The 23,206-nt window shown below is 48.0% G+C and overlaps 1 protein-coding gene across 4 annotated transcripts in view; it reads left to right on the forward strand.

The window, feature by feature from the left end:
• Positions 1–23,206, forward strand: part of KDM2B (lysine demethylase 2B) — a 123,537-nt gene that overhangs the window by 79,368 nt on the left and 20,963 nt on the right. The window contains exon 1 of one of the 4 annotated variants that reach the window (XM_082640943.1): positions 12,297–12,479. The exons of the other annotated variants lie outside the window; for them this stretch is intronic. Coding sequence (XP_082497069.1) covers positions 12,426–12,479 — 54 coding nt within the window. The 5' untranslated portion in view covers positions 12,297–12,425. Of the gene's footprint in view, positions 1–12,296; positions 12,480–23,206 lie in introns of those variants that run through there. 4 annotated transcript variants of the gene reach the window in all.

Raw genomic sequence — 23,206 nt, forward strand, 5'->3', positions numbered from 1 at the left:
ACTAATCCTGAATCTGCTCACCCAGAAGGCAGAAATAGAAGACACTGAAGGAGGAGATGGATCAGAAGGGGGTGATTGGTTTAGAGACATTTCCCATCCCTAAATTATTACTGGCTGTGGGACAAACACTGAATCTCAAGTAAGGGCCTGAATGACTTAACTTCGTGGAAGTAGTCACAGCTGGCGTTTCCTGCGATGGGGCTGGTTTAAGAAAGTGCTTCTCTTTTAGTCCCTCTGCACTCCACCCGAGGGAGAAGTCCTAGGCCTGTGAGCGGGAGGGTAACTGTTGTCTTAGAATGTGCTGAAAGAGGCCTCGTGAGAGCCTGGTGGGAGAACGGGAACAGGAGATGCTCGACAGGTTGGGGGAGGCCGACAGCAGGGACCACAGGGCCAGGAGAGCAGAGAGTGGATGGTGGGAGGGTGTAGTGAGGGGAGCAGACAACAGTCTGGGACCGTAGTCTGGAATCCCCAGGGCTTCCTGAAGTGACAGCTAAGTCATTTGTGGAGTTTGGAAGCCGGCAGGTTCCCAGGAGTGCAGGCAGCAGAAACCCCTGATCAAAGAATATCCACAAAAGATGGTCTGCTTATTCTGGGTAATGTTCTCTCCAACATCAGCAACAGAAAAATCCCATTGAAAGATTGTTGGCGGTCAAGGGATGCCACAGTTTCTTCCAAGCTGAGACCCAGGTCTGACCAGTTATTTGAGCTCGGATTCCAAAATCGTTAGTGTCTGAACCATATGACAAGGATCCCATCAGGGCCCCCCTTTTTTTAGTGGTGTGAACTGAAGCCAGAAAGTGGAAGTTTGTAGAGTCACCACACATGATATCCAGGCAGGAGAGAACAGTGACCTTTCCTGATGGATTTTTTTAAAAAATAAATTTATTTATTTATTTTTGGCTGCATTGGGTCTTTGTTGCTGTGTGCAGGATTTCTCTAGTTGTGGCGAGCTGGGGCTACTCTTTGTTGTGGTGCAAGGGCTTCTCATTGCGGTGGCTTCTCTTGTTGCGGAGCGTGGACTCTGTGTGTGCTTCAGTAGTTGTGACACGTGGCCTCAGTAGTTGTGGCACATGGGCTTAGTTGCTCCGTGGCATGTGGGATCTTCCCGGACCAGGGCTCGAATCCATGTCCCCTGTGTTGGCAGGCAGATTCTTAACCACTGCACTATCAGGGAAGTCCCCCGATGGCTTTTTGTAGATAGAGTCTTAACCGTCTTCTCCCTGCTTTGCATTGTCTTCCTTCTGTATGTGCCTGTGTCCAAATTTCCTCTTTTTATAAGGACACCAGTCATATTGGATTAGGGCCCTAATGACCTCGTTTTAACTTGGTCATCTCTGTAAAGACCTGTGTGTAGGGGCTTCCCTGGTGGTGCAGTGGTTAGAAATCCACCTGCCAATGCAGAAGACATGGGTTCGAGCCCTGGTCCAGGAAGATCCCACATGCTGTGGAGCAACTAAGCCTGTGTGCCACAACTACTGAGCCTGCGCTCTAGAGCCTGCAAGCCACAACTACTGAAGCCCGGGTGCCTGGAGCCCATACTCCGCAACCAGAGAAGCCACTGCAATGAGAAGCCCATGCAACGCAACGAAGAGTAGCTCCCACTCGCTGCAACTAGCGAAAGCCTGCACGCAGCAACGAAGACCCAATGCAACCAAAAAAAAAAAAAAAAAAAGACCCTGTGTCTAAATATGTTCACGTTCCGAGGTGTTGGGAGGGTAGGGCTTCACCATGTGAATTTTGGGGCAGACACAATTGAGCCTGTAAACTTGTCACACCTTCAGTGACTCTCCATCTTCTTTATTTTTAAAAAAAATTATTTATTTTTATTTTTGGCTGGGTTGGGTCTTCATTGCTGTGTGCGGGCATTCTCTAGTTGCGGCGAGCGGGGGTTACTCTTTGTTGTGGTGCGTGGGCATCTCATTGTGGTGGCTTCTCGTTGCGGAGCATGGGCTCTAGATGCGCGGACTTCAGTAGTTGCAGCACGCGGGCTTAGTAGTTGTGGTGCACGGGCTTAGTTGCTCTGCGGCATGGGGGATCTTCCTGGACCAGGGCTTGAACGCTTGTACCCTGCATTGTCAGGCGGATTCTTAACCACTGCGCCACCAGGGAAGCCCCTCCATCTTCTTTAAAGTCATCTCCCAAATACTTACCCTGGCCTTGAGGTCCCATGACCCCAGTTGTCGCTCTGCCTTAGAATCTCGTGCTGGCCTCTCTTCTCTACATTGCAGGGGAACTGAATTACTCCATATTTTCCATCTTCTTGACAGTCTTGGCCTTAGCTCATACTGTTCTCCTTCTGGGAATGCCCATCTTATTTTCCCACATACGAATTCTCTCTGTCTCGAGGCCCAACCTAATTCCTTCTTTGCCAGGAAGCCTCCTGAGCTGGATGTCTTCTAGCTGTGCCTCCAGATCCTCTCCAGCCTCCTCAAGCCTGTTGTGTAGGCTGCATCAAAGAGGTTCCTTGCATCTCTGGCTTCTGGTTGGGCTCAGCCTAGGGAGGAAGGTACTGGCAGGAGAAGGGAAGACAGGAGGAGAGAGAGGCTGGGGTATTTATTCCCCCAGCTTTCTCCCTATGGGATCATTGCAGGTTGGCTGTCTCCTTCCACTGGAGACCACGGCTCCTATTTCTTGGCCTTCTCCAGCTTTTCTATCTGAATTTCTGGTAACAAAGGGAGGTAATGGCTCATCACTGTCCTTAGGCTTGGGATGCATCACCATGCCTTGCTGGCTTCTGTTAACCCCATTTGTACTCTGCAAATCGAGCCTCTGTTAAACTCCCCTCCATGACCTGGTGTGAGGGTGCCAGGATGCCATCCATTTCCTGTCAAGATCCTGACTGGTAGATAGACTTCCCCCATTTCTCCCTCTGCTGGACATCCACATTCTACACTGCATTTTGTTGCATATCTGTCTTAAGCTTCTGTTATCTTCTTGAGACTGGAGCTCGTCTTATTAATTTTTTCTTTATCCATTTTTGTATCCTGTCATCTAAGATTGCTCCCAGAAAATGTTTATTGGATGAATGAACTTGATAGCAAAGTTTCCCCAGAGCTTCTAAAAGATGAAGTTGTATTCAATCAGTTCATTCTGATTGCAGATGCCTCTGAGTCATCTCGTTGGTGAGAATAAGTTTCTCTCCTTACTTTAATTTGTGTGTCCCAGTCCCAGCCAACTGTTAAAAGAACGGTAAATAGAAGAGAACTAAGAAGGGCTCTTGGTATTCCCTGGACCCTTTTGTCCCTCACATTTAGGCATCTCCCTTTATCCTCCTGGACTTAAAAAGATCTTATCTCTCACCTGGAATTTTTCAACCATCATCTGTATCATTTTAGAATCACTTTATTGGAACTTTAAGACAGCGTTCAGGGCTTCCCTGGTGGCGCAGCGGTTGAGAGTCCGCCTGCCGATGCAGGGGACACGGGTTCGTGCCCTGGTCCGGGAAGATCCCACATCTTCGGTTTCAGATGATGAAAAAGTTCTGGAGACTGATGGTGGTGATGGTTGTACAACAATGTGAATGTACTCAATGCCAATGAATGGTTAAAATAGTCAATTTTATGTTATGTACCTTTTCCCACAATTTAAAAAGATGTGATAAAAGATAAAATAAAAAGATGGACCTAAAGATTACCATACTAAGTGAAGTAAGTCAAACAGAAAGACAAATATCATATGATATCACTTATATGTGGAATCTAAAAAGATGATATGAATGAACTTATTTACAAAACAGAAACAGACTCACAGACATAGAAAACAAACTTATGGTGACCAAAGGGGAAAGGAGCGGGGAGAGATAAATTAGGAGTTTGGGATAAGCAGATACAAACTACTATATATAAACAAAAAACAAGGTCCTACTGTATAGCACAGAGAACTATATTCAATATCTTATAATAACCTATAATGGGAAAGAATCTGAAAATTATATAATATTTATATATATAAAACGAAATCCCTTTGCTGTACAACAGAAACTAACACAACACTGTAAATCAACTATACTTCCATTTAAATAAATAAATAAATAACAAATAATAAATAAATAAATGAAAAGAAATAAAAGAAACAACACCCTCCCGCAGAGGAATCAATCAATTGGGAACATTCAAATCAACAAGCTTCCTCGGGGCAGTCCCCAACCCAGCCCCTCCTGCCATCTTGTACCATAAACATTAACTAAGAGAGAAATGAATCTAAGTAACAACAACAAAATCAGTCTTCTAGCTTTCACTTCCCACCTACTTTCTTTGCATATAAAGTTCCCCTTGTCCCAATAAATATACTTCCCCTTCCCACCTTTGTAATAAGAATCAAACTTAAATAATGCAAATGTTTCACCTGTGTTCACATAATTGTGCCCCTTTTTTCTCTAGATCACCGAAATTTGGGAAGCAGATTATCTCACAACATCATTTGGTTGCACACATATCCACTGTCCTAACAAAGCCAAATTAGAGTAGTGAGTGTGGCGGGGAGAACATGACAACTCATTCCCAATGTCAGTGATCAAGTATTCTCCTTTAAAATAGGAAATATACAATGGCATTTGACAAAAAGAAAAGTTTGAAGGATAGACCATTGTTCCAGAAATATAACTATGATAATGGCAAGCAATCACTTACAGTGCCGGCTTCGCTTTCTAATTACTGCACCAAAGGCAGGAGCCCTCAATATCTCAATTGCTTTTCAAAAATTTGTCTTTGGCATTATTAACACAGACAACTGAGCAGGTTATCAGACTAAGAAAGAAATCCTGGGCTGCAGACTTTAATTACAGGTTATTTCAGCTGAACACTGCCTTTTTTTTTTTTTTTCCTGCGGTACGCGGGCCTCTCACTGTTGTGGCCTCTCCCATTGCGGAGCACAGGCTCCGGATGTGCAGGCTCAGCGGCCATGGCTCTCGGGCCCAGCCGCTCCGCGGCATGTGGGATCTTCACGGACCGGGGCACGAACCCGTGTCCCCTGCATCGGCAGGCGGACTCTCAACCAGTGCGCCACCAGGGAAGCCCTGAAACCGGAACTCTTAATCCCTTAAATGCTAACTCCCCATTCCCCCTTTTTCCAGCCCCTGGTAACTTCTATTCTTTTTGTCTCTGTGAATTTGACTCTTCTAGGTACCTCATATAAGTGGGATCATACAGTATTTGTCTTTTTGTGACTGGCTCATTTCACTTAATATAATGTCCTCAAGGTTCATCCATATTGTAGCTTGAGCCAGAATCTCCTTCCTTTTTAAAGCTGAATAGTATTCCATTGTATGTATACACCACATTTTATTTAACCATTCATCTGTCAATGGACACTTGAGTTGCTTCCACCTCTGGCTATTATAAATAATGCTGCTGTGAACATGGGTGTATAAAACTCTTTTCAAGTCCTCATTTTCAATTCTTTTGGGTACATACCCAGAAATGAAATTGCTGGAATCATAGAATAATTATATGTTTAATTATTTGAGGACCTGCCATACTGTTTTCCACAGCGGCTGTATCCATTTATATTCCCATCAACAATACACAAGGGTTCCAATTTCTCCACATCCTTGCTATTGTTATTTTCTGTTTTTTTGTTTGTTTTATGATAATAGCCATCCTAATGGGTATGTTATTTCTTTTTAACTAACTTAATTTTTTATGCTGAAGTATTTTTTAGAGAATTACAGACATCATGACAATTCCACCCCTAAATACTTAGGTTTGCATTCTGAAAAAGAAGAATATTTTTCTCCATACCTGAAATAACATTATTACACCTAGCAAAACTGACAATTCCTCCTAATGCTGGGTCATATAAATTATCTTTTACAGGTACTTTGTCCCAACCAGGATCCAATCCAGGTTCTTAATTCTCTCTTTTAATCTTGACCTTTCTCAGGATATTGATTGGTAGAGAAGATGGAACCGTGTCCTGAAGAATATCTCACTTTATGCATTTGTCTGATTGCTTTCTTGTGGTGTCATTTAGCTTTTTCGCTGTCTCTTGTAATTTCTGTAAATTGGAAACTAGGTCTAAAGGCTTGGTTAGATTGAAGTTAAATATCATGGATGAAGGTGATGGTGGTCTGATTATTATTCAGTTATGTTCATCCCTCTTTTCTTCCAGAGCATAATCGGGAAGGGAATATGTGGGGCCCATGCTTCCCTCTACCATTCACTGATAGTTTCAATACCAGTTATCATTCTTTCCTGTATGAATAATTTTATCAGGAGATGAAAATGAAGCTTTGGGACTTCCCTGGTGGTCCATTGGTTAAGACTCCCCACTTCCATTGCAGGGTGCGTGGGTTCGATCCCTGGTGGGGGAACTAAGATCCCACAGGCAAAAAAAAAAAAAAAAAAAGAAGAAGAAGAAGAAGAAGTAAACGAAGCTTTGAAGTTTTTTCTGTAGAGCTTTCCCTCATCAATTGGAGCTACCCTTAAATACAGTTCCTCCTGATAAGGCAGCACATAGGCTTAATTCTTTCCCTTTAAATACCAATTTTCAAACTAAGGAGTTGGTATAATGGCTGCTTAAAATGGTGACAGATGAGTTTTGTCAGACTTTTTCTATTTTGAGTGTCATGGTAAACTCGTGAATTTTCATAGATCCAGGGGGCTTTTAGAGGCAAATTGGCCTGCTGGAGATGAGCCATTTTTAAAGGAAAGCAAGAATGTAAATGAAGAGAGTCCCTTGGGAACAGCCAAAGTGTATGAGTGTGTGTGTGTCTGTTCCCCATCCCTACTCCCGACCATACCGACCTGTGTGTATTTGCATTTGTCAGGCGTCCCTAAGTGAAAGGCTTTCAAGTGCAGTCAGAGCCCATCAGATCCCCACAGTGACTGTTAGCAGCTCATTTAAGAGGTGATTCAACTATCACTTTGGTTTGGTTAATTTCAACCTGCTCCAGGACTTAGGGGCTACATTTCCTAACCAGGTTACCTTTTAGGAATAGGAACTAAGATCACTCTTAAATGATGACTGATGAAAAGAAAAAAAAAAGTGTATATATGTATATATATACACACACACATACACATTTTAAAAATTGAAGTAAAATTCACCTAGCATAAAACTAACCATTTTAAAGTACGAATTCAGTGATATTTAATATATTCAGAATGTTGTGCAAGCATCACCTCTTTCTAAATTCCAAGATATTTTTATCACTCCCCAAAGAAACCCCATTCCCATTAGGGGTCACTCCCCATTCCCCCTCCCCCCACCCAGCCCCTGGCAACCACTAATCAGCTTTCTGTCCCTATGGATTTGTCTATTCTGGATAGTTTATATAAAGGTAATTATACAGTATATGGCCTTTTGTGTCTGGCTTGTTCCACTTAGCATCATGTTTTCAAGATTCATCACATTGTAGCTTGTGTCAGCACTTCATTCCTTTTTATGGCTGAATAATATTCCACTGTATGGATAGAAACCACATTTTGTTTACCTATTCATCAATGCACAGAATTTGATTTGTTTCCACCATTTGATCATTGTGAACAGAGCTGCTAACTTTAATCTTCTTTCGCCTCTTTACTGTATGCTTTATCATCCCATTTTGAGTAAGCTTTGGATTTGGTCTTTTGGGTACTCTGGTAAGGAAGGAAACCAGGGGGGAGATTTGGTCTTGTTAAGAGAAATATTTTTAAATTACAAAAGTACTGGTTGTAGGCCTGAATTATACTGGCATTTTATGTATTTTTAGCCCCTATTTTCTGGGGGTGGGGGGTGGGATTGTAAAGTGCATCCATTAATCTTGTCTGAATTGTCTGAGGGCTCAGCCTTAGCCTGGATTTTTGTAGGGAAATTAGTGGAGAAGGGAAGTAACTTTCTAAGGTCAGTGATTGGGTTGGAAATGGGGTGGATGGCGGGAAGCATTTCTCAGATCAATGCCAGTCACCTGTTAAATTAGCTAATTAAAAAAATCCTGTGCACAGTCACAAATCTTCCAGGGAACGTAAATATTCATTGGTTGGTCTTGGTAATTTAAGGAGACAGTATTAGGAGAGGAACCCTATTTAATGGAAAGCTTGGTCTCTTTAAAGGACCCATATGACAGATATATGTGGGTTTTAAATGCCTGTGGAATGATTCTTCAGGGGGAAAATAAAAAGCAATTAAATAACATTAGTAATTTCCTTAAGAGAAATCACTGTAGCCCTTGGTCTGTCATACGGTCACTCTTTGAACCATAGTTTTATCCAGGCAACCCTGGAATCAGTTCTATATTGCTGTGTGACACGATGCAAAAATTTCTCTTATTTATTTATTTGCGGTACACGGGCCTCTCACTGTTGTGGCCTCTCCCGTTGCGGAGCACAGGCTCCGGACGCGCAGTCTCAGCAGCCATGGCTCCCGGGCCCAGCCGCTCCATGGCATGTGGAATCTTCCCGGACCGGGGCACGAACCCGTGTCCCCTGCATCGGCAGGCGGACTCTCAACCACTGCGCCACCAGGGAAGCCCTCTTATTTATGTTTTATTAGAAAAATAACTGCAAAAGACCTTGTCCTTGTGCTGTTAATGGGAAAAAACCTATTGAAGAACAGAGACAAATGGTAAAATAATAGTAAAATAGCTGAAGCATGCATTCTCTATTGCTTGTTAAACATACATTATTACGTGTATTAGGAAGCAACCCTTTGTATCATTTCTGTTCCTTCCTTAGGGACACGTTTACAAATGGTGTCCCTTGGTTCAGGAGCGTGCCAGCCGGTTACCGGTCTGGACACAGAGAATTCATTCTCTTTCCCTGACCCGATCCTCTGGAAAATAACGTTCCCAAGCTTTAGCCATGCCCTTTGTGACATGGGCACAAGGAAAAGGGCCACGTGCCAGGGAAACCCTCCCCTATGGATCCCAGATTTCCAGGGGGCACTTATCCAGTCTGTCCCTTTTCCTACCTGGATGTGGGGATGGAGAGGACTGGAGGGGATGGCTGCCCTCTTCCTTTTACCTTAGGTCACTGCCTGTCCCTGCCCTGGGACAGCCTGCAGTGCCCTTTGGTGGCTAAGTCTGGGCAAAATCTCTGGGCAGACTGGGATCACTCCCGGTGTCATGATCCGATAGGCAGACCAGAACATTAAATGACACTCAGAGAGAAAGCAGGGAAATGGGTGACGGCTGTGACCGAGGCTGACTTGGCTTCCATCTGTTTTTGTTTTATTTCCTCACCACTTGGTGAGAGTTCTGGATCCTCCTGGTTCAGGACAAGCACCAGTGCCCTGGTGGCATCAGCTTTGGGGAACTCTTTCTAAGAATGTAAGCCTTGGCTAAGTGGAGCTGGGAGACCATTCAGTTCTTAGGGTCACTTGAAAAGGAGGTCAAAAGGGAGAAAGGATGAGCCTAAGGCACCATATAAATGCTAAATTTTAAGGTAGCAGTTCTACTGGGAAAATGCTGGCATAATGTATTTTATATACAGTCCAGCACACTATTAATACAAAACAAACGTTGGATAGTTGTGTGTACCAGTTAGCTAAAGGAAGCTTGATCGAGGAAGTAGAGGTGTTAAGAGGCCCTTTGCAAGTGTCAGAAAAGGAATTTTTAAAAGATGTTAGGGTGGTGACTGCTGGCAGGAGCCTTGTTAGAGTCTGGAGAGGACCCACCTCCTTCCACATCAACCCCCACAGATCCATCAGACAGCAGACTGGTTACCAAAACGATACCTACCCATCCTGAAATATCTGAACTAAGAACACAGAATTTGCAAAATTTAGTAAGGGACAGTTAATTTTCTGCATAAATCTGAGTATTTCACTTGGATGATTACACTGATTTCACTTGGCATCCTCCTCTAGTCTCTGGCACGAGGCATTGGTGCGATGTGATTAACAGCCCAGGCTGCAGGCTCCAGCTGCTTATGGGTTCAGATCCATGTCCTTTCACTTCCTAGCAGCGATATGCCTCAGTTTCCTCATATGTAAAATGGGTGAACAATGGAACACTCCTCACGGGGCTGTGTAAAAGAATAAATGAGATATATCTACACCACACTTCACATGGGGTCTAGCCCTTCAATCATGCTTAGTAAACATTAGCTGCTGTTATTGTCCGGACCCCTGGAGGGGGTCTCTGGATGGTATTATGTAAGGAACCCTGGGCTTCAGAGCTACCTCCTAATTTTCTTTGAGCCTCAGTTTCCTTACCTGGAAAGTGAGAGAGTCTGGTGAGGCCCCTTCTAGCTCAGAAATGATGTTACGGAAAGAAGTTTTATGTTAGCTGCAGCTTCTGTTTATCAACACTTTCCCTTTCTCTTCTTTGAGCTATGATAAATGAGAACTTTTTACTTCCTTAAATACAGAAGTGAGCCTTTGAGAATTCTCAGAAGAAATCAGCCCAAAGACAAGTCTAAATATTCTTGCACTCCTGATACGGAATGAGAAAGACCTTAGAGAAAAAGTCCTGTTTCCATACCTCTCTTGAGGTATTATGATATTTGTGTATCTCTGTACCTTTGCAGTTTTGACCAATTACAGTGAAGCGAAAGCATGATTAGCACTTTTTTTCAGCCTCTCTTTCTTTAAGGGACTTCCTTCTGGGTGGAGTGGCCCCTAAGAGGTCATGGGATACATCCGATACAGACTTCTGTCCAGACAAGGTAGTTTTATAAAGGCTGAGACTTTGGGGGGTGGACTGAGATGGAGGGGGGAGTATTCTTTTCAAAACCACAAGTTTTTGTTAACCTTGAGTGAATCGTGAAGAATGTTAAGAAGGGAGAAAGGAAACTCAGAACAGGTAAAGAGCAGGTCTGCTGGGATTTTTTCCCCATAGTGTCAGTGGGTGTATAAATTTCAGAGGGACTTTAAATCCACTCAGTAAAACTGACATCCCTGTTTATTCACTCCTGTAGACTCCCTGCTAGAAGCCTTCTGAGTTTTACGTCCACTACACATTCTGCCTTCCTTGAAAGCCCAGGCCATGACCTGCCTGTGGGTCCCTTCTGTTCTCATAGTGGATTTCATGGCCAGTGGCCTGGGCATGACTAACAGTTGGACGACACTGCACAATTGGTCACCAGATTTCACAGCTAATGAGCTTTTTCTTGGGAAAGCCTCAGATCCTTTGGTTGGGCAAACCTTCCCATTTTACAGATGAAGAAACTGGTGCACGTATGCATGTTTAGTGTCACCTTGGACATTCCTAGTTAGATGATGAGTATGCCAGCTACCTAGCTAAGTCACTCTGCTCCTTAGCTTGAGTTTCCCTGTGGTTTTGATGCTTATAACAGCATTGATTACTCTAGCTAAGCTCCTCCTTCAGAGTAAGGGCTGCTGGCCTAAGTGCTCCCTAGACTTTTTTTTTTTTTTCCAGTTAAGAGTTTTCTGCAAGGGTGGGCTGCTTTAGGAGTAAGTATTAGGAATGTTTCCAGTTTAAGAATTTAGAAACCCACACCTTCTGGGCCAGCTTCAGGCACTTGCCAGTCTTTTAGGAGACTGGGTTCTGGCCTGCCCTCACCCCTTCCGAGATCGACCCCTGGGCACCTCAGGAAGTGGGGGTTCCTTCCAAGAGAGTGGGGCGCCCACCTCAGGGAAGAGTGCATTCATGTCTGGTAGCCTCCAAGGCAGGCAGCTCGATTGGAACTCCTGTCTGTACCACCCCACGTTTCACGCTGATTCCCTCGCGACCTGGAAAGGCAAACCTGAGGGTAGAAGAGGGTAACGGTTAGGGGACCAGCCCAACACAACTGCCGGCGTCCTGGGGAACTGGCTGCCCAGACTGTACCCGGGCCAGCGGGCCTGCGGGGCTACGGGACTCCCGGGTTAGCAGGCATACCAGGTCCTGGTCCCAGAGCTTGTGCAAACCCGAGAGCCCGTGTGCCCGCTGCTGGGGACACAGGGACCCGTGCCTGGTGTCTCATGCAGGGCCGCTCCCCGTGACCGTGCACCCCGGGGCTCCTGCGAGACGCCCCGCAGGACCACACAAAAGACCCCACCCCAGGTCGGGCGTGCATTTCCTGTTAGAGCAGCGGCGGCGTGCAGCCACCCATGTGCACCCCGCGGCGCGCGGGCCGGGCGGGGCGCGGGGCACGCCCCCACGCAGCCCCAGTCCCGGAGCTCCGGCCGCGAGGGGCCGCCCTCGGCGGGCCCGCCCCCGTGTCACCGCAGGCCGGGCTCCCTTTGTGTGCGGCCCGAGCGCCGCGGCCGCGCCATTGGCCCGCCGGTCCGGGGGGCCAGCCCCTTCCTGGATCGCCTCATGCATATGCATGAACGCCCCGGCCCTCCCCGCGCCGGCCCCTCTCCGCCCCCTCCCGCGCGGGCGTGTGAGGCGCGCGGCGCGGCTCCCTCCTCACGGCAGCGGGAGCCCGAGCCCGAGCCCGAGCCCGAACCCGAGCCCGAGCCAGGGCGAGCCGAGCCTGCTCCGGGCGGGCGGCGGCGGCGGCGGCGGCGGCGGCGCCGCTCCAGCCATGTCAGCGCGCGCGAGCCTGGGCCCACCATGAGCCATGGCCATGTCCGTAAGCGCCGAGGACGACGACTATGAATCGGAGCCGGACCAGGTCGGTGGCCCGGGGTGGGGCTGAGGGAGGGACCCGCCGCCCGCCCGCCCGACCTCCCGACCGACTGACTGACGCGCCCCGGGCGGCCGCGACGCCTCCGCCGCCGCCACGATGAGGAGAAAGTTTTGCAGCCGCCGCCGGCGGGGCTGCCAGGGCCGGGCCCGAGCGGGGCGTGGAGGAGCGCGGCAGGCCGGCGGTCGCCCAAGCGCCGCGGGCCCCGCAGCCGGCCGGGGCAGGGGGCGTGTGCGAGCGTCTGTGCGCGAGGGTGGCCGGCCGTGCCGCGGGGACAATGTGGGCCTCGCCGTCGGGCGGGCCCTGCGGGGCGCGGGCCACGGCCCGCGGGCAAGTTGCGGGCGCCGGCGCGGGCGGCCGGGCGCGCCTCGCCCTCCCCTCGCGCCCTCGCCTGCGGCCCACGCGCGTGCCGGCCGCCTTAGGCGCACCCGGACCTGCGGGCGCCGGCGCCTCCTTCCTTTCTGTTTCCAAAGTTGCACCGGGACCCTCGGCCTCTGGGCTGGAGGACGCCCGCGGCCCGGAGGGTGGGCGGCCCGGGGCCGGTGGGCCCGACGGCCCGAGCTTTTGTCTGGGCGCCGCGCGCCCGCCGCCCACCGTGGGCAGAGGAGACAGGAAGGGGTGCGAGGCTCGGGCCGGCGCGGGGAATCCGGAACCCAGCGAGTCCGCTCCACGGCGGCAGCGGCGAGAGGAAGCCGTGACCCCAGATGGCAGTATTTGGCCTCGGTTGGATCTAGAAGGGAAAGCAACCTCTCTTGGGACCAGGGGGGAGAAATCTGTATAAAACAAAGCCCTGGGTGTGTTTACAGCGTGAATTTACTCCGGGAAGATTCGTGTTTAGGAAGCAGGGGAAGAAAGTTGAGGATTTACGAAGTAGAATCTGCACGATATTTGAAACAGAGTACGGGCTAGGTAGACTTGTCTGAGGAATAAAGCATTAGACGGGTTGAGTTATCGTGTGGGCATGACTAGGTGAATAAGATGCTTACTTATAAGCCCGGGTGCATTTCCTCAGTGGAATGAAGATGTTTTGGAATGTTGAGGCCGAGATGTAGAACGTTTTTTCCTTCCATCAGGCGTCGTTGAGGAAGTACTATATATGCTGCATTTAAATCGTAACACACATATTATTAAGTGGTTTTATATGACAGAGACAAAGTTAAAGTGTATTTTCTCAGTTTTGTTGGACGTTTTTCAGGCTTAGGTATATTATGAGATGATCCTGAATCTCACTTGTCTTATGGATCAGGGGAACCCAGAGACAGCCCAAGCGGTTTTGGCTTTGGAACTTTCATCAAGTCAGTAGGACAGCATGTGAACGGTTCTCAGTTCTTGCTGCTTAGTTCATACCTCCACTCTTGGTCTGAAAATTTTCAGTTCAGTTTGAATCTGCCTAATCCCTGCCAACAGTGTACGCTTTCTGCATCTGGTCATTCGTAAGACCCTTGTATTCAGTGTTGCCTGCGCTTTGGTGTTTCATGGGTGAGGTTCCATGGGTGAGGTTCCTGTTACCTGTTTGTTTTTGTTTTTTTTCCCGGTACGCGGGCCTCTCACTGTTGTGGCCTTTCCCGTTGCGGAGCACAGGCTCCGGACGCGCAGGCTCAGCGGCCATGGGTCACGGGCCCAGCCGCTCCGTGGCATGTGGGATCTTCCCGGACCGGGGCACGAACCCGTGTCCCCTGCATTGGCAGCTGGATTCTTAACCACTGCGCCACCAGGGAAGCCCGCCTTGTTCACTTTAAGATCATGCTACCATGTAGGTACATTGAAGGAGACGACCTCTAATCCAGGCCACTGGGCAGCAGGTTTTCCCCATAGTCCCAATAAAGAAGTTGGCTGTCAGCCACGGACCCTGCATTTGCCGACCCTGCAGGCGGCGGCTCAGTGCTGCTTGTCTCCCCTAACCTTTCCTCAACTTTTATTAGCCCCACAATTTCTTGGGCCTGAGAAGAGTGGCTTCCTCTAAGGACCTCTAAGGCATCTGTATCTTTCAAATTGGAGCCAGAGTCTCTGGAGTCTGTAGCTCGCAGGCTGTAGACCCCACTCTTCTCTAAAGAATCTCCTTTGGGCTTCCCTGGTGGTACAGTGGTTAGGAATCCGCCTGCCAATGCAGGGGACACAGGTTCGAGCCCTGGTCCGGGAAGATTCCACGTGCTGCAGAGCAACTAAGCCCCTGTGCCATAACTACTGAGCCTGTGCTCTAGAGCCCATGAGCCACAACGACTGAGTCCACATGCCACAACTGCTGAGCCTGCACGCCTAGAGCCCGTGCTCCGCAACAAGATAAGCCACCACAATGAGAAACCCGCACACCGCAATGAAGAGTAGCCCCCGCTCGGTGCAACTAGAGAAAGCCCACGCACAACAAAGACCCAACGCAGCCAAAAATAAATAAATTAAAATAAATAAATAAATAAAAATTTTAAAAAAAAGAAGTCTCCTTCAAGGAGGGGTGGAAGTCTTGGAGTGTAGGCATGCAGGTATGCTCGGCCACCTACTGTGTGAAAGGTCCCAGCAGAGACCCTGTTGGGACATTTCTATTGCCCAGTCTGTCCCTGCAGCTGAGCCTAGCCCCTCACCCTTCATCAGAATTTTGCCTGCTCTGTCTTAAAAGTCTGTGTCCTTCCCTCATCCCCACTCGAGGCTGGTGTTCAGTCCTCGGCGGTATCGGGCTCCCTTATGCCTGTCCTGCTGGGCTGGCCTGTCTGCGCCATGCCTTCCCATAGCAGCTTGGGTTTCCACTGCTCCCGATGTTGGGCCCGGGGCGGGAGAGACCCTTGGCTGGGCCTTCTCCCGTGGACTTCCTTTGCTTCTCCATTGCAGAACGTGCTGGAAAATTTTTCAGCTCTGCTTTTTAGTTTGAGGAGATGCCGCTCAAAGAAGGACTCTTAGTAAGGAGAATTATATCGTGTTTTTTTTTAACCCCTGTAATGAAAATAGAATTATTCCTTTTTTTTTTTTTTTTTTTTTTACTAAAAATGATTTTTGCCTGTTTGTTAAAAATAATAATTAGAGGGAATTCCCTGGCAGTCCAGTGATTATGACTCCATGCTTCCACTGCAGGGGACATGGGTTCTATCCCTGATCAGGGAACTAAGATCCTGCATGCCGTGTGGTATGGCCAAAATAAAAAAGACAATTAGGAAATTATGCTGAAGAAGATCTCGGAAATTTATATGGCTCTAACCACTGTGTTACTCATTATAATTGCTTAAAGAGTGAAATTTTCATATGGGTCCCTGAACCTTCCCAAAATTACATACGAAAGTTTTGTGACTTTGTGCATAGGGGCATTTTTCTAGGGAAAAGGTCCTTAGCTTTCCTCAGATTCTCCAGAGGTCTGCCCATCCCCTGGGTTTCTGGTAGCTCCTGTGTTTTCATTCTCTTGCTCCTTACTCTCAGGATGTAAACAAACCGAAGCCTGGAGTCTGCAGGTGTGTGTTAAGGGCCCTGCAGCGCAGCTAAAATCCAGCTTTTCCTGGGATATCCATTATACTTGAAGATTTGGGAACAGACATGATGTTGACACAAATTTGTTTTACAGTTGAAGGCAACGTTAGCATGACAAGGAATTCCACGCTGTTTGGGGTCTCTGGCTCCCCTTCATGGGGCTAAGCGTCAGTGTGCTCCTGTCGGCGGCAGTTTGGTGAGGAACAAAGAACTGTCTGAATTGTAAAAACAGACAGCCACGTTTACTGTTCTCGCTGACTCCTCTTGACAGTTGAAACTCTAGCCCGCTGCCTTCTTGAAACTCTTCCCTGGCTCCAGTGATGCCACAGGCTCCTGCTGCTTTTCCTGCCTTCCTGGCCATTCCTTAGCAGGTTGCTCTTTTTCCCCCGGCCCTTGGATGTCTTCAGTCTTGAAGGTACTGCCCAGGACCCTCTTTTCACTCTGCCCGTTCTCCCTGAACAACCTCGTGGACTTACGTAGTTCAGCACTACGCGATGCTGATTCCCAGCTGTGTATCTCAGCGCCAGTCCCTCCTGGCTGCTGCTGGCCACCTTCCTTGGACGTCCCGTGGGTCCCTCAGATTCCACGTGTGCATGGTGGTTTCTAGTTCTCTCTCCTGAGCCCCTTGTTCTTCTGTTGCTCAAGCCTGAAACCTCAGAGTCTTCCAGGACTCCTCCTGCTTGCATGCTCCCTGTGCAGTCAGCCTCCTGGGTCTTCTAAACCGTTCTGCTTCTAAAACATCCCTGAATCATCCCCTCCTCATCATTCCTTCTATGGCTTCTACTCAAGCCTTCATAACCCTCATCCTGGACTACTGTAGCATCCTCAGCTCATCTCCCTGTCTTCCATCTTGCCCACCACCAAAAAAAGTCACTCCCCCCAGTGTTGCCAAAATACGATCATGTTGCTCCTGCATATAAAGTCCTTTAACTGCTCCTACAGGGGCCACTATTTCTGTAATGTGGTGCACGGGGCCTGCAGGTTTAGGCTCCTGCCACTTCAGGGCAGTTTTCCAGCAGCCATATCAAGCTGTTCCTTGAATGTGTTATCTAGTCTCACATCTCTATCTTACTCTTCCTTCTGCCTAGAATATTCACTCCCTAACCCCACCCCTACTCCTGGCCTGCAGTGTCCTATCCTCCCTCTAAGACTCGTTTTAGTCACCACCCCCTGTGGCTGACACTTTTCCCAGCCTCCCTTCCCGGTGAAATGAGGCATTCCTTCTGGGTCAGCATGCCAGAGCCCAGGCTTCAGAGCCATCGCCTGGGTATCTCGGCTTCTCATTTATTGGCAGTATGACACTGGGGAGACTACTTAACTGCACTGTGCCTCAGTTTCCTTATTTCTAAATGGAGATGATAATAATTCCTCCTACCTCATAGGTTATCGATACAAATATTAAAGTGTTGCTTCAGCACATGTTAGCTTTTGATATTATCATCACTGTGTTGCAGTGTGTTTATGTGGTAACGTGTCTTTCTTCCCCCAGACTGTAGTGCCTTTGAGAGTATGGAACAAACACATCTTACTCATCTTTGTAGTCCCAGCACCTAGCATTGAGTCTGTACATAATTCACAGCCAGAAAACAGTTGGGTGGGTAGGTGGGTGAAAGTGTGAGTGAGGGGGTGAATGAATGAGTCTGTAGCACAGATCACATGCTCTATTGGCTAGTGATGTCGAACATTTTTTCATGTGCTTATTGCCCATTTTTATATCTTTTTTTGGGGGGGAATTATCTGCTTAAATCCTTTGCTCATTTTATATTATTTATTTACTTTTGGCTGCATTGGGTCTTTCTTGCTGCACGCAGGGTTTCTCTAGTTGCAGCAGGTGAGGGCTACTCTTCATTGTGGTGTGCGGGCTTCTCATTGTGGTGGCTTCTCTTGCTGCAGAGCACGGGATCTAGGCGCCTGGGCTTCAGTCGTTGTAGCACGAGGGCTCAGTAGTTGTGGCTCGCGGGCTCTAGAGCGCAGGCTCAGTAGTTGTGGCGCACAGTCTTAGTTGCTCTGCGGCATGTAGGATCTTCCCGGACCAGGGCTCAAACTCATGTCCCCTGCATTGGCAAGTGGATTCTTAACCACTGCGCCACCAAGGAAGTCCTCCTTTGCTCATTTTAAAATTGGGATATTTGTCTTTCTATTGTTGAGTTGTTTTATACCTTAAGGATACAACCCTTAACCAGGTGTATAATTTGCAAATAATTTCTCCCATTCTTCTTCTTACTTGATAGTGCTCTTTTAAGCACAAAAGTTTTAAATTTTGAAGTCTAGTTTATATTCTTTTGTCACCTGTGCTTTCGGTGTCATATCCAAAAAATCATTGCCTCATCCAAGGTCATGAAGAGTTACCCTTATGCTTTCTTCTTAGAGTTTTATGTTTTAGCCATTACATTTAGGTCTTCTATCCATTTTGGGGTTAATTTTTGTATATTGTGTGATGTAAGGGTCCAACTTCATCCTTTTGTATGTGGATATCCATTTATCCCCACACCATTTGTTGAAAAGTCTGTTCTTTCCCCACTGAATTGTCTTGACACCCCTGTCGAAAATCAGTTGGTCATAAATATTGTGAGGCTTTATTTCTGAACTCTCAATTCTAGTTCATTGATCTGTATATCCATCCTTATGCCACTACCACACTGTTTTGTTTACTGTAGTTTCATAGTAAGTTTTGAAATCAGGAAGTGTAAGTCTTCCAACTTTGTTCTTCATTTGCAAGATTGTTTTGGCTATTTCAGGTCCCTTGCATTTCCACATGAATTTCATCTTTTTTGTTTGTTTGTTTGTTTTTTGTTTTTTGTGGTACGCGGGCCTCTCACTGTTGTGGCCTCTCCCGCTGCGGACCACAGGCTCCAGATGTGCAGGCTCAGCGGCCATGGCTCATGGATCTAGCCGCTCCACGGCATGTGGGGTCTTCCAGACCAGGACACGAACCCATGTCCCTTGCATCGGCAGGCGGACTCTCAACCACTGCGCCACCAGGGAAGCCCTCATCTTAATTTTTAAATTTTATTTTATTTTTGGCCATGCCACACGGCTTGCAGGATCTTAGTTCCCTGACCAGGGATTGAACCCAGGCCCCCTGCAATAGAAGTGTGGAGTCCTAACCACTGGACCACTAGGGAATTCCCTCCACATGAATTTTAGGATCAGCCTTTCAATTTCTGCAGATGAGCCAGCTGTGATTTTCGTCAGGGTTGCATTGAATTTGTGGACCACTTTGTTTCCACTTTAGTTGGGATCTTCCGTGTTGTTTCCTTTAACAATACTATCTTTCAGTCCATGAACATGGGATATCTTTTCACTAATTCAGGTTCATCCAAGTAATGTTAATTCCAGTATTTTAGGAATGAGGGATTGAAGGTTCTGCCCATGAATATTCTGGAGAATAGGATCTGATAGGAGGCACTTAGTTAATATTTGTGGAATGAAATGAACTACCTCAATAGTATTCCTTTTTTTTTTTAATTTTTATTTTTGGCTGCACTGGGTCTTCGTTTCCACACGCGGGCTTTTTTCTGTCTCTAGTTGCAGCAAGCAGGGGCTACTCTTCGTTGCAGTGCACAGGCTTCTCATTGGGTGACTTCTCTTGTGGAGCACGGGCTGTAGGTGCACAGGCTTCAGTAGTTGTGGCACTCGGGCTCAGTAGTTGTGGCTCGCAGGCTCTAGAGCGCAGGCTCAATAGTAGGTGGTGCACGGGCTTAGTTGCTCCGCGGCATGTGGGATCTTCCCGGATCAGGGCTCGAACCTGTGTCCCCTGCGTCGGCAGGCGGATTCTTAACTACTGCGCCACCAGGGAAGCCCGATAGTATTTTTAAATTTTATTTTTAAAAATGTTTATCAATAATACTCCTTTTAAGGACGATACTTGTGAGATGTTGATGGAGAAAAAGTGTTGGAATACTAAGATTTGCACGTATGGGTGTGTGGACTCAATTTTCCTAACCAGATGGAGCTGAGGATATGAGTTCTGGACTGATAAAATCAACAAACGGCTTTGGGGTTTGGGCGGCTGGTTTGTATGTGGACGTCAGTGGATGCCATCATTCCCTTTTGCTGAGAAGAACATTACAGGCTGAAATTAACAAAGGGGCATTCTGGGTTACTTGAATGAATAGAGGCACAGGTAGGATAGAGCAGAATTGAGTATTGGTTTGTGAACCTTTAGATGTCACCGAAAAGAGGTTAGGACAGAAGCCAAAACGAGGCTTGTTCACCTTCCCTAATAGAGACCCTTCGATGTCTTCCTTACCTGTTGATTTTTTCTGTGGTCTTTAGGAGGATCCTGCATTACAAGTGTTGCTCAGTTGACTCCTGACCAGCAAGCTGGCCCACGAAGCTGCAGGCAGCAGCAACTTTTCTAGCTTGTTTGGCAACCTGGCAGAGAGGGCCTGAAACAAGGTCTTTGGAAACAGCCACCCTTATACCTCTTCCTTCAAGGTGTTGTCTGCCATTGGCTTTGTCATTTTCCAGGATGTCTCAGCTGCCATCGAGATCCGGGCAGATTTGTTTTTTTCCATCGTTTGGAAAAGTGCCTCTTCAGATGAGAATGAACTTTGGAAAGCACAGGAAGGTGGGCTTGTTTCACAGTCAAGTACGAGCTTTCTGACTGTGGCCGGATCGACCCAACTCTCTTACTTTTGAGTGGCCAGAGAAGCCAGAGGTGCTCAGCTGCTATGTATACCTGACGCTCCTGAGTGGGAGGCAAGAGCCATGTTTGGACTCCTGAAAGTTTTTCTTTTTCTCAGTCCTTCACCAAAGAAACTAGTCTTTAGACTCTCCTACTCCAGGGTCAGAGTGTGAGCCCTTCACCTCTGGTTTTATCCTTGGAGGCTGAACCATGGGCTGCCTTCTCCGTACCTGACTCGAGGCTTTGAATCACCCACCCCTTGGCCCATGTTTCAGGGATTTGAGGAGTGGGTTGCTAACAGGATGTGTGCTCTTTACCAGAGAGTCTTCCAGGCTGTGAAGAGAGGGAGAAACCTTCCTGGTCTCCATTTCTCTGGAAATTGATGTGCTTCTCTGCACCTCCTGTTGGCACCTGTCCTACTAAGGGCATCAAGGCACTAGCTGTGGGCCCCTTCCAGGGCATGTGGTCAGTTCCCGTGGACTCTGGGGTCTCTTGTCCTATTTGGCCTGTGCACTGCTGTGGTTTATAGTGTTTAGATGTGGTTTTAGTGTTTAGATGCACATCTTCTGCTGGCTCCGTGACCTTGAGCCGGTCACTTAACCTCTAGCTCCAGTTTCCTCATCTGAAAAATGGCATCTCTCATAGGGTTATATTGGGAAATTAGGTAATATCATACGTAAAATGAAGAGCAGGATGACAGGCACTTGGCAAGTACCCACCTGCACCGCTGTCACCGTCCCTGTCATCCCTGCTTCCACTCAGCACTCCTTGCTGCTTAGTTTTCAGGTCCACAGTCCCTTATGTGCTGTTCTCAAATCTAAAGTCTCTGAAAACTGATATTTTTTTCCCCCACTACTCACCTGGCAGCAAGACCTGACCTGAATTGACAGGCGGTGCCACGGCTGTAGAATTGCCCATGTCCATGACTAGGGGCCCCAGACCTCCCTGGGCTGCGGTGCGTGGGGAGGCCCTCCACTGCTTGCAGGAGGAGTAACTTGCATTGGGGCAGCCCCTTACCCCACCGGGTGGTGTGGCTTGTGGGAGAGGCAGGGTCAGGGCACAGGGAGGTGATGACACGTGGGCCAGTGGAGCTGGGTCTCCTTTCCTCTTTGGAGTTCAGAGCAAGTTGACAGGGATAAAGATCCAGAGCCGCAGCACTTCCTGATGTGGGTGCCTCACCACCAGAGGCTTCGCAGTTTCCTTGAATGCTGCAGACTTTTGGGAAAATAAATCTGAGGGAAGGGATCCACTTAGGTGTCAATACCAACAGGTGTGTGTGGGACCTTCGGGCCTGCGCAGGGACCACGGCTCTGCAGGATAAAATGATGAGGGTCAAGGCTTGATTCTCGGAGAACCATGGACTGTTTCCCTTGCTGATGTGGTTGTAAGTTTCTAAGCAGCCCCAGTAGTTTGGGGGTGGGGAGCTGTGTGCATTGTGGGAGAGGGGGTCCCTGGAAGGAAGATCCTCTGCACTGTGGTACATCGTAACCACACTTCTGGGCCCAGGAGCTAGCGAGCGATGGGATTTTGTTTAGGGATCCCCGTATGACAAGCAATTAAAATGAAAAGCCTGAGATGGACTGAAGCTGTTTAATTGGCTGAGATGGGCTTTAAGCATTCGATGCCGATTAGATCAGATAGTTTTGGGGTGAGAGTGTGTCTCTCTGACGGAGGGATGAACCATTTTTCAGCAAACTCAGAAAGGTGCTTCAGATGAGACACTCTCCCTACCATCCTGGTCCTTCCTACTTCTGATCCTGGGTGGACAGTGTCCCAGCGGCTGGTCTCTGATCCTGGTTTGCAATAGGCTCTGGGGCTGTCGGCCAGGTTGTAAGGGCCTCAGAGCAGGACATGTGGCTGGCTTGTGCCCTGTTCAGCATGTAGTACCACTTTCTGTTCATCTGCCTGTCTCTGTTTCCCTGAGTCGCAGGGAGAAGTTCTCAGAAGTCAGTTCCTTACGGTTTACTGTTTCATTCTCTTGGGGTCTGGTTTATTGAGCACATGCTAGGTGCCAGCCGTCTTGTCGAGGGACAGTGGTGACAAGACACCCTCCATAACTGCCTTTCTGAGCTCCCTGTCTCAAAGGGAAGACCCATGAGAGAACAGACAGTTACGCTGTGACAGGGGCCCAGTGCAGGGCGGTCAGGAAGGGCTGCCAGGAGAAGGCAGTGTTTGAACTGGGTCCTGCAGCCTGAGCAGGCATTAGTCGAGTGGGGCGGGGAGGGGTGGGTGTCCCTGGCAGAGGGAACAGAGGCGGATTGTGTGGCCTCCCTGCGGAAGCACAGGTAGCCCGAGGAGCCTGGCCTGACGTGGGGGGCGGTGCGCAGAAGGCTCTAGAGCCAGGCGTGCTGCCCTCCAAAGCAGGATGTCCCTGTCAGCTTCCCGGGGCTGCCATAGTGGAGCACCACAAATGGGGTGGCTTAACGTACGGATGCCAAGGGAAGAAGTGAAGGGGTGCTGGTGGGATGACTTGGGAGATTGGGATTGACATATATACCCTATTGATACTATGTATAAAATAGGTAATCAATGAGAACCTACCGTATAGCACAGGGAACTCTACTCAAGGTGACCTAAATGGGAAGGAAATCTAAAAAAGAGGGGATATATTTGTACATAAAGCTGATTTATTTTGCTG

The sequence above is a fragment of the Mesoplodon mirus genome (assembly GCF_964341445.2).
Source record: "Mesoplodon mirus genome assembly, chromosome: 13".
NCBI classification, from domain to species: Eukaryota; Metazoa; Chordata; class Mammalia; order Artiodactyla; family Ziphiidae; genus Mesoplodon; species Mesoplodon mirus.